This window comes from Parus major, chromosome 5 (genome assembly GCF_001522545.3).
Source record: "Parus major isolate Abel chromosome 5, Parus_major1.1, whole genome shotgun sequence".
Taxonomy (NCBI): domain Eukaryota; kingdom Metazoa; phylum Chordata; class Aves; order Passeriformes; family Paridae; genus Parus; species Parus major.
In genome coordinates this window covers 26,465,486-26,481,000 of record NC_031774.1, presented here as the reverse complement: position 1 = coordinate 26,481,000, position 15,515 = coordinate 26,465,486, and the positions used below count along the sequence as shown (strand labels likewise).

General features: G+C 48.1%; 1 protein-coding gene across 4 annotated transcripts in view; it reads left to right on the top strand.

Annotated features, from left to right (window-relative positions):
- Positions 1 to 15,363, top strand: part of PAPLN (papilin, proteoglycan like sulfated glycoprotein) — a 51,771-nt gene extending 36,408 nt beyond the window's left edge. For 2 of the 4 annotated variants that reach the window (XM_033515002.1, XM_033515004.1), the window contains 12 exons: positions 428 to 731; positions 854 to 971; positions 1,665 to 1,794; positions 3,004 to 3,637; positions 4,380 to 4,517; positions 5,865 to 6,019; positions 6,762 to 6,900; positions 8,315 to 8,452; positions 9,095 to 9,222; positions 9,791 to 9,899; positions 11,196 to 11,371; positions 11,868 to 15,363. In XM_033515002.1, the coding sequence (XP_033370893.1) occupies positions 428 to 731; positions 854 to 971; positions 1,665 to 1,794; positions 3,004 to 3,637; positions 4,380 to 4,517; positions 5,865 to 6,019; positions 6,762 to 6,900; positions 8,315 to 8,452; positions 9,095 to 9,222; positions 9,791 to 9,899; positions 11,196 to 11,371; positions 11,868 to 12,043 (2,345 nt within the window). In that variant the 3' untranslated portion in view covers positions 12,044 to 15,363. Of the gene's footprint in view, positions 1 to 427; positions 732 to 853; positions 972 to 1,664; positions 1,795 to 3,003; positions 3,638 to 4,379; positions 4,518 to 5,864; positions 6,020 to 6,761; positions 6,901 to 8,314; positions 8,453 to 9,094; positions 9,223 to 9,790; positions 9,900 to 11,195; positions 11,372 to 11,867 lie in introns of those variants that run through there. The other 2 variants (XM_033515003.1, XM_033515005.1) reach the window with 2 other exon arrangements.
- Positions 15,364 to 15,515: the final 152 nt, after the last annotated feature.

Below are 15,515 nucleotides of genomic sequence, written 5' to 3'. Positions count from 1 at the left end.
TCATTTCTCTCATTTTTTTCATGGGCTCCTAGAAAGTCAAGGAGCCAGGGACACAATGTAGATTCTTTTACAACAACAGTGAGCAATGTTGGAATCTATCCATGCAGAAGACTCTGTACAGTGTATGGATCCCAGGTTCTGCCAGCATGGCTTAAGTGCTGGCTAGAAGAAATGATGCCCAAAGCAGATCACAGGAACAAGAGATGATGTGAAGGACCACAGCAATGTGACAGGTGGTTTCTCATGGGACAGCAGAAAGAATGGTCAAGGCAATGAGCAAAGTACCTCAGCTAGATCAGGAAGGGAGGGCCAGAAGACCCCCCCCAGATGTGATGCAGAAAATCCTGACAGGTAGCCTTGGGCAGGTTAAAGAGAGCAGAGAGGAGAAAAGCTGACCAGATGTTCATGCTCACCTGCATACTTTAAGGAGTTGTCTCCTCAGATTCTGATGATGGAAGGATGCTCCCTGGGAACACCATGATCCATAGTACCTCAGAGAATCAGCACATTCCATCCACCAAAGACCACGGCATCAACTTATTCCCTGTCCGCTGGGAGCCCCAGTCTCGCTCGGCAGGTTCCCATCGGCTCAGCTTCTCTCAGGACACCCCTGCAGGGACTGCCTCCCAGGACTGCCACCAGAGCCCACATGGCTGCTGTCCAGATGGGCACACTCCAGCGTGGGGCCCTCTGGGGAGAGGTTGCCCTTCCAGCACCTGCCACCAAAACAGGTAGTTGGAAGTAAATAGGCCTGAGCAGGGAGGCATTGCCTTTCCTGGGAGCTTCCTGAATCTTGTAGCACGTGCCTGTTGACAGGACAGGTCAGGTATTACTGCAGCCCTTCTGTCTGTAGGTATGGCTGCTGCCCTGATGGAGTATCACCTGCCCAGGGTCCAAACAACATTGGATGCCCACAATATTACCGAGACATTCAAATGAGACAAAATTACCCCACTGCGACCACTCCAGCAGTAAGTACAAAAGCTCTCTGCATTTTAGGAGCTGATCAAATACAAAGATTCAGATTTGACCCTGCTGACTCACATTGTGGATTCTGTTGGGCTTCATCTCTACCAGAAATGCTGAGGAACCAATACTTCAGGCATGGCATTAAGCCCTTTGGCTCACTTTGCTCCTGTTCAGTCTGGACCATCCACCTGCAATCCTCTACAAGCAGGGTACAGAGCAGGCAGTGGGGAGATGTCTGAGAAGTGGAAGGCCATCCTATGTAGAGCTGATTGAATAATCCTGAGTAATCAAATTTCTACTGGTCAGAAAATTGCTATCCTAGTTTCTAGGAAAAAACCAGGGAAAACATGGCTTCTATTAATCACTTTTGTTTGTCAACTCTGCAGATTAATTCAAGGTGGGGAGGTGATCCCTCCCATAGGTTGGGGTGCTTGTTGGTGGCAGCAATAAAAACTGGCCTGCTGCTGGGCTGCTTAGGTGTGCCTTGCAGAGAAGTGCAGTCCTGGCTCCATGGCTGGCAGCCAAGTTTCCCACCCCTTCCCAGGACAAAAGCCTCCAGGAGGCAAACAAACAAACAGTGGTGCCTCTAGCAGCTGGCCACGTGCAGCTGACAGCTTGCACACAGTGCCTTCCTGGCATGCGCTGCTGTCCTCGTGTGTGAGGAAAACTCTTGGCTTTCCATTTCTGTCTCGAAGGTAAGCCAAGCCTTGTCCCAGCAGCACCCCTCGGGCGAGTGCCGCGGCTCCGTGTACGGCTGCTGTTTTGACAACGTCGCCTCAGCCTCGGGTCCTCGTGGGGAAGGATGTCTCCATAGACCCAACTACCGTAAGTGATGCTTTGGCTCATTGGTTTAGAAGCACAAAAAGAGTTTGGTAGCTTATAAAAGTTTCCTGTGTAGAGGTTCTGCTCTCTGTAAAATGTAGTAAATTCTCTCTCTGAAGAGAACTTCTACCTGGTGGTTGGGGTAGCAGAAGCTTGGAGGGAGTGTAGAAAAGCAGCCTGAGGATTCAGCTCTGCCAGCTGCCGCAGAAATTCTTGCCCTCTGCTGATAGCTGGACAGAAGTGTGCTTGTGTGATCTCTGTCAGTCTGTAGGACTGCTTAGGAATTGTTTGTCACTGAGAAGATGCTGATGCAGCCTAGAGTGCTCTGAATGAATAACCCAGGTTTAGGAGGAGTAGAGATCTCCTGAGGAATCAGGACAGTTCAGACGGCCTGTGGGCAGGGGAGGAATGAGAACTACATGGGGAAGGAGGGGTTGCTCAGGGCTGTCTGGATGTCCTCAGACAGCAAAGTTCAATCCAGTGCCTGCTGTGCTATGAGGACACGAGGGCTGCTGGGAAAAGGCATCTCTGCTCCTTTAGTGCCCAGCTGTACCTTCTGCAGGTACATTGCTGCTGCAGTGCCTTGCCCTACTGCTGCAGCACAGAGATTGCTTGGTGGCTGTCCCTGTGGTGCAGCCTTGGGAAAGGGGAAAGCTCTCTGGATCCTCTCACCTGAGCCACAGCTTGACAAAGCACCTTGCAGCTGGAGCCCTGCATGCAGTGTTTGTCAACATGTGGCTGTGATCCCCATGGCTCTGGGTTTGTAGACACCTTGGGCAGTGCTCCTCTTTATAGCAGTGTGCAGGGGTACTCTGTAATGCACGAGTCTTCTTCACAGCTGGGTCTAAGCCACTTGCTTTGTGGGCTGGAAATGTGCCAATGGCAGCCATGTGTCCCTTGCAGAGAGGAAGCCCCAGAGCCTGTTTTGCAGTTGCATAATTCTCCAAGTAAGGCTGTAAAGCATCTGTCTAGTATCTAGATTCAGAAATGTCTCCAAGGATAGATCAGAGGCAAAACTGAGGCAAAAAGAAAAATGTAAGCAGTTTCTCAGTTTCAAAGCACAGCTGGGTAGGATATCCAGGTATCCTACTTTCCTACCTGCCCTCTGCCCACAGGGCCATCAAATAAATCATCTCAGTAAGTGGTTTGAAGCCCCTGGACTTCAGTGCTTTGTGACCCTCACATCTCCTTCTGTTCCACTCTTTTTGGTAGCATACCCTGTCATGTGCCTGCTGCCCAGTGCCCACGGCCCCTGCACCAACTGGACCACTCGCTGGTACTTTGTGGGAGTTGTTGGCAAGTGCAACAGGTTTTGGTATGGCGGCTGTCACGGCAACAAGAACAGCTTTGCCTCAGAGGAGGAGTGCATGAGAGTGTGCCACAGCTCTGTGGGGGTCAGTCATCTGGAGCTCCAGCCCTCTCCTGGCACAGGAGCCCTGCAACGCCAGCAGACTGGCTCCAATTCTCATACAGGACGTGCTCAGGGTCAGCAGCAATCACACACAAGAGAGACTGCAAGTCACAGCCAAGAAGGAAGAACCTACGGGGCTTCATTCCCCACACGAGACAGCTGGAGGAGGGATGTGCTGCCAGAGGCCTTGCCAAGGACTGGTGTGCTGGAGAGCCAGCACTGGGACACCCAGCGAAGCAGACTGGACAGCCTGGGCCAGCTGCGCTCCTGGGACACAGCCGTGCCTGGGCCCTTGGACAAGCAGAGCAGCAGTGGCCAGCAGGTGCTGCCCCGGGAAGACAAGCAGTGGCATGAAGCTTTTGGAACAGATGTTTCCGTGACAGAGGGATTTGGGCACCAGTCTGCAGACTTGTTCCCAGCACAGGCTCTGCACAGGTGATGATTTCCACCCATCCCTCTCCTCTGTTCTGCCAGCTCATTGTGAAGTTTTCTCTGGAGTGAAAACGTTGCCCCAGCTGGGACCAGCTAACTGGGAGTACCATGTGATGGATTAGCTACACATGTGGCCCCTTGGAGTTATTCAGGCTCTGGCATTACCTGTGGTCTCTTTCTCACACACTCCCTGGTCTCTGACAGCACTCAAGTATGGTCTGTGAAAAGACTGCAGAATCCTGGGGTCTCTGTCTGGGAGGCCTTCTTACATTGTAAATGAAAATCCATAGGTGTTTTTCTTGTTCTGACCAACAAATTTAGCTGACTCTCTGACTTCAGAGCCTTTATTTCAGCACTGCCTGGAGCAGCAGTGGGTTGTTCTGGGAAAGACTTTTAAGATGTAGATTTTGGGTCAAGATCCAGACAGTGTTACTGTGGATTGTGTAAAGCTAGATCTAAACATGTCTGCACTGGATCTGTGTCTGTCTGCTGAGCTGGACCTTGTTCTTTCAGAAGAGAGGGGTCACAGGGCTTTCTTCCAGGAGATATTGTAGCATTCAGTCTGTCCACAACAGTCTTTGCTGTATAGGACAGGGCTCCACATGTTGCCCAGTGCATTGGCTCAAAGCTGAATGGACAGCTGGTCCTGCCTTGCCTTGTGGTTGTAACTCATCAAGAGTCACATGAGAGGACATAGAGGTGAGGAGGGCAGCAGAAGTGCCGATGGAATCACTTTCTCTTTCAGAACAATCCTGGAGGAAGCCAAGCCCTCTCTTGTGACAGCAGTTGTGGGACAAAACATCCAGCTGGTCTGCAAGACAGGCGTGTCCCCACCCTCCAGAGTGGAGTGGATGAAGAACAGCCGACCGGTGTCCTCTGACAGGTGAGCTCAGCTCCCTTCATTGTAGAGCAGATGGGCTCCTTGCTGGGCAGGGTGCCAAATTTTCAGTCCAAAAAGGACTGTCATGGTTTCACCCCAGCTGGCAACTCAGTCCCATAGAGCTGCTCACTCACCCCTGATGGGATGGGAGAGTCAGAAGGGTAAAACTGAGAAAATTCATGGACCGAGATAAAGAAAGTTTAAAAGATAAAACAAAAGCCGTGGGTGCAAGCAAAGCCAAACAAGGAATTCATTCATCACTTCCCAGGGGCAGGCAGGTGTTCAGCTGTCTCCAGAAGAGCGGGGCCCCATCACACACAACAGTGACTTGGGAAGACAAACGCCATCACTCTGAGCTGCCCCCCGCTCCTCCTCCTTTCCCCAGCTTTACATGCTGAGCATGATGCCATATGGTATGGAATATCCCTGTGGTCTGTCAGGGTCAGCTGTCCCAGCTGTGTCCCCTCCCAGCTTCTTGTGCACCCGCCGCCCACTGGCAGGTGGGGTGAGAAGCAGAAAAGGCCCTGACTTGGTGTAAACACTTCTCAGCAGTAGTGAAAACATCAACAGTTTTCAGCACAAATCCAAAACACAGCCACATACCAGCTACTGTGAAGAAAATTAACACTATACCAGCCACAGCCAGCACACTTTAAAAAAAAAAATAAATAAAGAAGCCCCCATATTAATCTAAGTGCATGAACTGTCCACCTGCTCTGTGCATAGCAGAAACAGGTACAGTCTGCACCAATAATGAGGTGCTGGCTGGAGTTATGGGGCAGAGCAAATGCTGTCCCATAACACTGGTGGAAGGCACTGGTAGAAGCTGATGTGGACAGTGATAGAGAAAAATACTGCTTTGCTTGGGGCAGTAGCTGTGGGTAAAACTTGTAGCCTAATAATCCAGAGTTCCTCTGGCTGGAAATCTCTGGCACAATTTTTTTTAAACTACTTTTAAACCTGTTTAAACCTGTTTTTCCTGGGAAGTCTGTTTCCAACAAGAGTCTGGAGCCAGTTAGTCCCTTTGTGTTACCAAAATCACAGTTAAAAGCCCAGTTATGCTTTTCTGTTTGCAGTTGACTGCTGGGACCCAAGCTCCCCCCTGGAAGGGCAGTTTGCCTCCTTATGAGAGAAGGTTACTGAAGGCAGTTCCCTATTTTCCATCTCAGTTTTTCCTCTCTGTTTCCGACCTCCTTTCTGCTGCAGTTATTCTCCCTGCCTGTGACCCGTGTGTGGTCAGCAGGGTTTTGTGTTTTCTGAGCCAGGGAGGGCAGTACACGGGGCAGGTTTGGGTACCAGCAGGGCTGCTGGGGAGGCCAGGTGAGGCAGCGCTCCCCGCACATGTTGCAGGCACACCTACCAGTCCGACAGCTCCCTGGTCATCAGCCACGTCGAGCCCGAGGACGCTGGCACCTACACATGCCGCACTTCCCACGGCAGGACGGAGAGCCGGCAGATTCAGCTGCAGATCATAGGGGTGTCATCCTCTGCTCAGGACCGGAGAGGTAACTCAGGGCTCCTCATTAATGGTTACTGACCACAGGCTCAATAAAGCAAGCTGCAGGACCAAACTTCCTCTGCTGCCTACAGGGAGTGTGGAGGCAGCAGGGCCTTTTTGGGTGTCACCCCATGATAATACCTTAGTCCTAAAATACTTTCTCTCCTCCAGTGCCACCCTGTAAGTGGAATTGTGGCTTGCCTCTAACCTGCCCCGTTTCTAGCACAGCAAGCATGTCTTCCTCCCTGAGAGCCATCAGCTGCCTCCTGATCCAAAACATAACTGCTGGTGCATTTATGTTTTGTCTTTTGCCTAAACAGGTCCTGCTGGGTAACAAATAATTCCCTGTTCTCAAAAATGCGCCTTATTTCAGAAACAAAACAAAAAAAAGAAAAAAATGAAAGATTAATCTCAAAAGATGGGCCAGAAAGGCACCCTGTAGTCTTCAATCTCTGAAGTGTGCTTTGTCACAGCAATGGTACATGGGGCAGAAGGCATTGTGGCCTAAGGGATGTTGCAACATGTTCACTGACAGAGGGGAAAAAGGAGTCTAAAATTGCTTGCCTGCAGGTCTGTGACTCTCATTAGCAGACAGTGCAGGTTTGCTGCACTAGTCAGCCAGAAGGCAGATGGCTGAAGGGCTCTTTGGCTTCAGTTCAGCAAGCTCTCCCAAGCTCACAGAAACCCTATGCAAGAGGTCACAGTAAGAAGTGTCCTTTTATTCACATATGGCATTTTGTTTTGAATAGAGTACCAGAGCACTGCTCTGGCAGAGGGTGAGAGAGGCCGGGTCCTTCACAAGGCGAATCAGCAGCACCGAGGGTTATCCAGAGGCAGGCAGCTTGAGCAGGCAGCCGGCTCCTCGGTGCGTCAGCAGCTCACATACAGGTAGGTTCACCTACAGCAACAGTTTGTCCACTGTGCCCAGCTGATGAACCATATGGCATCTCTTCATGTAGAAAAGCCAAAGATTGGAAAGGTCCTGGGTCAGCTGTTCCAGGGCACGGTTGGAAAGCAAGCAGTACTGAACTGCTGACAACACGAACGGGAAAAGATCCCAGTTGCAAGCTGTCTTCTGTACTCCCCGAGGGTCTCTTGAAAGAAGAATACTCTAAGCAAAGATGCATAGGGAAGCTGGCAGCAAAAGAGCTGGGTTCAAACAAAAGAAGTCTCGAGGCAGCATCCTTAGCTGTTCATGTTAGTGCAGGCAGAAAGAGAAACCTGTTCTGAAAAAAAGCAAAGCGAATAGGAGCTGCTTAAATAGCACAAAATAGACATAGGTATATTGAAAGAAATTTCAGTTCCTTCAATCTCCACGAATTAATTTTAAATATTTTGTGAATGTTTGGCACAAAACTGTCTCCTCATGTACTGGCATATTTTGTATCTTCTTGCGTGGTTTTTTATTGCTTCTAGGCCCCACAGAAATAAAGGGGGACAGATTATTTTTGCCTTAAATGCAGTGTGTTGTGATTCCAGATTAAATAGGACCATGATCTGATCTCTCTCTTTTTTTGCATTTACAACCTAAAACCCAGCCAATTTGCTGAACTCTGCAGCAATCTCCTTAGCTGCTTCTGCCTAAAAGCAGTAATAAGTGATTCACTGAATTAAGAACATTGAGTTAAGGCTCTTTGGTTTTATTTTTTGAGATCAAGAATTCAGGTCATAGAATGGGGGTAGGGTAGATGACGTTTTATTTAACTGTGGGAACATCATGGTTTCGTTCCCGTCTAAGACAGTGTTCTGCTGTAGTTACAAGAGAGCAAAGAACATGAGGAGACGAGTGTTGTGAGGACATGACCTCATCTTTTCTGCTGCATGAAGTGGATGGCCAACTCCTTGACCTTGTGTGCAGTCAGGTGACTGCAATAGGCTCTTCACACCCTAAAAAGGCTCATTTTTGTGTGCCAGATAAGCACCTAAGGGGAAGCTTGCTCTGTGGCCTGTTTAGGACTTTGTACTGTTTGCTATGTGTTCACATTGTTAATGCTCCCTCAGCTGTTATCCAGAGGGTTGCTATAAGAACTAATTTTTCTGTGTGTAAATTAAGCTGGCTGACAGGAGTGCTGCACCAAGCTGTACTTGAGCTGGAGCAGGATTTTATAGGGGCTACTCTTTTCTGAATTTTGGGAATGAATGTTGGTAATGGCAAGTATCCAAGCTCTCATGGGAGTACAGAGACCTCCCTTTGCCATGAGAGGCAAAAAATAAGGCCTGTGATTGATAAAGCCTCGTGCTGAAGGTCAAGTGCTGAGCAAGGAAGTTTCTGCATCTTTTGCTGTGCTTGTGAACTTTGCAGGTTGAAAATGGATAAGAGCGAGCCCACAGTAGTGGAGGCCAATGTTGGGGAGAGAGTCAGACTGCCCTGCACAGTGGAAGCATCACCAGCTCTCACCATTGAGTGGCAGAAAGATGGGCAACTCCTCTCCTCTCCCAGGTGAGCTCCCAGGTGGCTCCAGCCGTTCATGAGAAGAGCCTTCTCCTTGCTTTTCCTTCCCTGTCTCCTCTCTGAGAGAAGAGCTGCTTGCTATGCAGCAAGGGCCTGTCTGGCTTTAGGCTGTCCTGGTTCCTCCATCAGGGCCAGGCCCTACTGCTGCCCTGCCCTGTCCTCCCTCCCTCACAGACAGAAGTTTGAATGTTGAACCCTGGAGGGAACAGCTGTGACACAGGGCATACAAGTGAGCTAGGGCTCAAATTTATTCAGCTACAAGGTTAGCAGAAAAAGAACACATGGCCAGCAAATTTGCCAAAAACCAGCTGGTCAGTGAGCAAGGGCAGAGATTCACAGCAGTGAGAGAGCAGGGCATCTGCAGTGAACTTCCACAGCTACTGGTGCTGCCCTCCCCTCTCTCTGCTCCCAGAAATCTGCTCTAGCAGCAAGTTTTTCCAGAGTCTTACGGCATCAGTGCTGGGATTTGAGGACTAAGGGTTGCATTACAACCCCTGCAGCATTTGAGCTGCTAAACTTTTGCTAAGTGGTACTACAAAGCTGTGCAGGAGGCTCAGCTTCATCTGTGCTGGCTGGAGTCCCACTGTGACCCAAGCCCAGGCTAAGGGACATTCTGGCTTTGTTCCCCAGGCACAGGCAGCAGTCGGACGGGGCCCTGGTGATCAGCCGGGTCAGCTCTGAGGACAGCGGCTTCTTCACCTGCATCGCCTCCAACGGACGTGACCGCGACCAGCGCCAGGTCCTGCTCCGGCCTCTAGGTACTGGGTGGGTGGAAGCACACACGGCTCCTGTGCACAGCGCTGGGAAACAGGGAGGGATGTGCAGGGCCAGCGTGGGTTCCTTTGCTGGCTGTGCCTCTTTGCTTCACACCTGGAACTTAACAGACATCCTGAGGGCAAGGGAAGAACAAGTTGTTTTACTCAGTGGTCATCTGCATGTGTCTAGTACTTCATGGTGCTCCAGGCTGCTGGGAAAAGGTATTGATAGCGCAGTAAGAGTGACTCTCAGGGTCTTGTTTCTGGGACAGTGGTGTGGAATGAGTATAAGAGCAAGAGAAACTAAGGAGATGGTTCTTCTGTGCAAGTGACATGCATGTCTCCAGCTGGAGGAAAAAGCTCTGTTACTTGTCCTTTCTTAGGCCAAAGTCCTAGGAAATCCACATTCCCCACAGCAGCAATGGCACAGCCTCAGATATGCTGTTTCAAGGCCCAGGAGCTTGTAGCTCGTCATGGGATGTGTTGGACTTTTCCCATGAGGAAATGTTCCTCCTCCCAGGGGGAGCATGGCATTGTCTCCCTGCTAGTGATGATTTCCCTTGTGGTCTAGGAGAGCTGAGGATCACTGGTCTTCTGCCAAGCATCACAGTACCTGAGGGAGGGACTGCTCAGCTTCTTTGTACAGTGACTGGCAACAATGTGAATATAAGGTGGTCAAGGTGAGCAAAAATGAGATGGAGCTTCCCTTTCCTTCTCTTCCCAAACCTCATCATTTACCCTCCAAATACTAATGCAGCTCTGCCAGGTATGGCAGAGACCACAGTTATCAGCCCCACCTAGTATCACCTACCCTTTCTTAAAACAAACAGGGATGCTACCCAAAAATCCTGGGCAAGATCCCTGTGGGGAGTGGGGGGTCATCAAGTTCATGTTCCAGCCAAATAAAGAGGAAATCAGACATTAAACTAAGATTTCATGGAGTTCTGAAAGGCTCTGTGCTGGAAAACTAGTGACATGAAAATAACAAGAATTAAATGAGTAATCAGAGGAAAAGCTTTAGCTGCTTTTTAAAAAACCCTCTCTACCTAATCATGACAGACATTTTAGGCCCTCTCTCCCAGCTTCCTGTTGCAACAGTTCTCTCCATTCACTGTCAAGTGGGAGCAAAGGAGATTCAGAAGTGTTTTAAAGTGAAAAGCTGTGGCCTTTTTATCTTGATAGTTTACCAGGAACCTCTGAATTTGTGCAAGTGTTTAGTGAGGGTTGTTTTTCCTGTTTGAAAATAATCAGTTCTGCTTTGGAACCTTCTTACAAACTATCCAGAGAGATAGACTGGTAAGTGTTGAAATTCCAAGGGTTAGGACTGAAGTGGGCCATCTCACACACAGAGCTTTTTGTCCATACATAAGTTTGGTATTTGAGCTAGCAAAATGATGCATGTTTCAGAGTTGGAATTAAACCCTTTTCAGTGAAACAAATTTCATTTTGTTGGTAACTAGGAGTTCATAATTCAGGCAGTTTTCCTGCTGGGCACAGATTACTCCAGAAAGAGCTGAACAGACACAATCTTGCTGTTTTTTTTAAACAAACTTTTAAAGGGAGAGGAAAGAGGGCGCATTGTTCACTACCCCATATGCTCATCAAGCAATATGTGATGCTTTCAATGCCAGCCAAACAAGTACTGCCAGACCACAACCTGGAGAGAGGGAAAGGCACATTGGATTTTCTCTTAGCTCCTCAAACCTCAAGAATGTGTGCTAGCAGAAAGGGCAATGTCTTTGCACAGAGCACACAGACACAGCTACCTCCCACGCAGTCACTGGGCAACAGATGCAGACTCGCTCAGGCTCATGTTACCACCCAACTGTAGGGCCAGGTTGTGCAAAAGATTTCTTCTTTCCTGCTGAACTTGTAAAAATTCACCCCTTTCACAGAACATCATTTTTCAAAGAGCACCGAGAGCTCCTTTAGCACCCACGGGGGGGAATAGCGAAATATTTTGTTTTTCCCCACAGGAATGGAGTTCCCATGCGGGGGGATGGCCACCACATCCACTTGTCTCAGGATGGAAGCCTGACTATAAGCAATGTCCGAGAGGCTGACGAGGGATCCTACACATGCAGCGCCTACAGCAGCAGCAGCTCTGTCAGTGCCAGCTCGGAGGTGAAGGTGCTGAGGAGCCGGCCTAGCAGTGAGTACAGCCCAGCCTTCCTCCTTCTCCCGGCACAGTGCCTGGCCCCCGGCCACTAGCACACCCATTGTGTGCACCAGTCCAGCACCCGCCTCGGGCTTTGGGGAGCCTCAGGAGCCCTGCTTTCCATGGACAGAAAAGCAGGAAACACCCCCTGACCAGGGCACTGGGAGCCTAATTAACTTCCTGAGGCCCAAATGCCATAGTTGGTTGAGCAAATAGTTGGTTGCATGATTGGTAGTTGAACTTTGGACACCATCCAGCTATCTTTACATAGAGGATTAGTAGAGTAGTCTCTCCTCTCCCTGGAAACTACATTTTCCTCCTGTATCTAACCAGAGGTGTCTGTTTCATCTTGAAACTCATCATTTCCTTCTTGATGTTGGACTAAATTTAGAACTGGTGGGGTGGAGGAAGCAGTAACGTGCTGTCTTTTGGGAAGGAATAGCAATCTGAGGATACATTTACAGCTGGTTCACCCTTTGCTTGGCTGCAGCTACCGTGAGTCACGTTGTGGATCTGAGCAGAGAGTGTGTGGACCAACCCCACCTTGCCAACTGTGACCTGATCCTGCAGGCCCAGCTCTGCAGTAACGAGTATTATTCCAGCTTCTGCTGCGCCAGCTGCGCTCGCCAGCGTCCCCAGGGCAGTGCCCCGCACCCCCGCGGGTGACGGCCACCCCCACGGTGACCGATGACAAGACTGGAGGTGTCAACGCTGTCCTTCTACTGCATGGAACAGTTCTAGGAACTCTGCTCTGCTGGAAAGCTCAAGAGGGTGAATTGAACAGCATGTAGTGGGTGTAAATGCTCAAAGGTGGGAGACCCGCCACCCTCAGGTTTATTGTAAACTCCTTTTCCCCCTGTATGCCTTGCTGTACCTAACCCATCTCTTAAGGGTAGTTGCTGTCATTCACAGAAACCAGATGATAGGAGGGATGTAAGGATGATGTGACTAGAGAAGGCAGATGACCAGCATGAAAGAGGGAGAGACCAATTCTTCATACAAGCAAGAGAGAAGTGCTCTTAAAAACATAATCTCTGAAGTGTTTGAAGATGGGCCTGAATCATTCCAACCAAAGCACTAATGAGCCATGAACATTTGTTCCTCCAATGAGCATTGCTGAACAAGTGCTCCTGGGGAGCACTTTCCATCTAAATGCAAAGGACTCTGGCCACAAGAAACAGCTTGATGCATTCAGAATTAGTGTTCAGGTCCTAGGAGATTACTGGCTCTCGGGATGCAGCTGTAATGTCATGTTACTGTAGCTGTTTTATTCCAGCTTGGACAAATTTCTAGTGGGGTCAGCTTGATTTCTACATGACTGCGATCAGCTTTGGAGTGAAATGCAGAAGCAATGCTTCACAGAAAGGTTAAGACAAAATAAAAAACTACTTTTAGCCCTTCCTGTAAGCTGGGGGTACTTTAGATGAATATACCGACACTGTTACCTGTTCTGAGATGCTGCAGTTTAAACAGCAGCTCAGCAGGTAATCTTTTTCCCCTGAGCCAGAAGTGTGCTGAGTTTGGGCAGGGGGTAATAATAAACACATAGAAATATGTGTGTATGGGCATTTCACTTGCCAGAATAAACCTCCCGAGGATCTAGTCTCAGTTAAACCAGGAAAGTGTGGCTCTGCATGTGGCCTGGGCTAATGCCTGCTGCTACAGGCTAACAAGGTAGGACTTCCAGATGCAGAGCAGCTGTACCTGAAAAGGATCCTTCATTTCAAGACCAACATGGAGTGGGAAGCAAGCATGTATCTGGGGCTCTGAAATCTCAGGCATTAGGGGTGGGGAGGTGAGATTTTATCATGATTATATCATGTTAAGGGCCAGGAAAGGCACTTAGGTATCTTCAGTATCTCAAAACAGAATTACTTTTGAGCAAAAGGATTCTTTTACAGCCTCCACACTACTGTTCTATCCTAGCATCGACCCTGACAGTCCCCTTCTTCATTCTAGACTTGGATGGGTTGATCACAATTATTAGCAACATTACCCGTGTATTATTTGCATAGATGTAGCTATAAGCTGGTGTGTAATGTTGGTATTTTGGCTGGGGGGATGGAGGATTAGGGTTTTTTTTACTTTTGTCTTCTACTTGCATTACTTTAAGGCTTTTAAGAAATGCAGCTAATTCAGGACTGTGCTCATACCACTCTCCTCTCCTTTAGTCCTGAAGTCCTCCAGTCAGGGCAGCGGCAAAACATAGGTGTAAATTGCCAGGGTTGACAGCCTGGAGTTGGTTTGTACTCTGAACCCAGTAAATCAGTTCACATGGACCTAAAAATAAAAAATCCCTGACCTACTGACTGCACCCTCATCAGCACAGGTACGGTTCAGGGCTGGACACACTGCTCTAGCATGTGAACAAATGAGAAAGTCTACAAGCAACCCAGTACAGGACCAACAGGTGACAGTCACAGCTATCTGGGGCTTTGTCCTTCTGTGTTCTGAGAGATTCTGGTTGCTAGGAAAGACAAAAATACTTATTTTGCATTTATGACCCTTTAATTTGATTAGGGAAAATTTCCTCTGCTGGAATGCAGGGCAGGCATCACAGTATAAGGTTTGAACTGGAAATCATTGGATATTTAAGAACAATGAGATGGTCCTGAAAACATCGACTTGTTTGTACATTTTTCCATTTAACATCTCAGACCAGCATCTTAGATTTCTCTGAGTGCGTGTATAGGATATATTACCACTTTAGTATTTGCTATGATTTTTGCCTTTTGAGACCAGAGAGTCTGTAAATTCCAGTCATTTTGAAGCCCTCTCCGTTCCATGTGTGGCATCAAAGTGTAGTCAGGGTTTGCTCAGGAGCATGGTTAGAAGTGGATGTATCAGACCGTTTTGTCCCAGAATAAGTAGCCAGTTCTGTAAAATCCCTTTCTAAGATGTCAGAGGCACTATTTTTAGAGTATGTAAATATTCTGTGTAGTCAGCTGGCATTTAAGCTCTATAGTTACATGAGATGGGACCAGAAAGTGGTTTCTCCAGACTTCTGAGGGCTGTAACAGCCCTCTCCCTACCTGCTGATGGGCTGGACTTTAACATTGGAAGTGCTTTGGTTGGTGGAGAGTTTATGTTGACCTCCTTTTCATGCACAACCATGGCAGTAAGGCTGGGATTGACAGGCATGCAGCTCCCTGCTGTAAATCCATGCCATCAACTCAACTAAAGGATCTTTACATTTCTTCTGACAAGATCAGCTTCTCCCTCTCTGTAGTACCACTTAATCATCTTCTCAAGGTTTGCTTTTTTTTTATGTGAGAATCAAGATGTTAGTTTTCTTCCCTAAACAATGGGTTGTAGGAAGTGCTTATCTCCAGGGCAGGAGAAGGGTGTAGCTATACTGGGCTATTTTCAGCTTGATCTTGGGGCCCTTACTGTGAAAGATACAAACTAACTGCTTGCTTTCCTACTGTAAATGCCTAGAAATACTTGTTTGCTTTTTGAAAGCTGAAAAAAAGCATTGACACCAACTTGATTCCACAGGGAATGTTTGCATTACTAATCTTACCATACTGAACACAGGTAAAAATCTGTCATGTCAAAAGCTGTAGTTTTCTAGACTGTCACTGTAAGACTCACTGGACTCGCCTGGAAATGGAAACTGTTGGCAAGCTCAAATCCAAGGGCCAACAAAGGGAGCGTTTCTTCCCCTTCAGGTTATGGAGTCTGACTTGTTTCCTTTTGTCTAAACTGACGTGGTGCCCGTAAGAATGGAGTAAGAACCAGTCACACTTAACAGGGTAGAGATATCAGCTCACTGGAAGAACACAAAAGAGGTGAAAATACATCACATCATCTCATATGGCTCTTTTTAAGAGTAGGGAAAAGACAGAGTTTTTCTTTTTGCCATTACTTGTTAATGTTACTGTCCTCATCTTTTGTCTCTCTGTAAATATTCAATGATAGAAAATACAGCCATGCAAATCCAGAATTTGATGTTTTCATTAAAGGTCTCTATTTTAGAGCTTTAAGTGTTTAATGCGTCACAAGGATATTTTGAAATTGAGTTTTAAAGTTCAACGCATCCTAACAGGTTGTAGAAAATGAGAGGTGTTAAGATACTATTCTTAAGCTGCTAGGTTGGCAAGCAGTGCTCATCCACATTCACCTTACAAGACAGAAA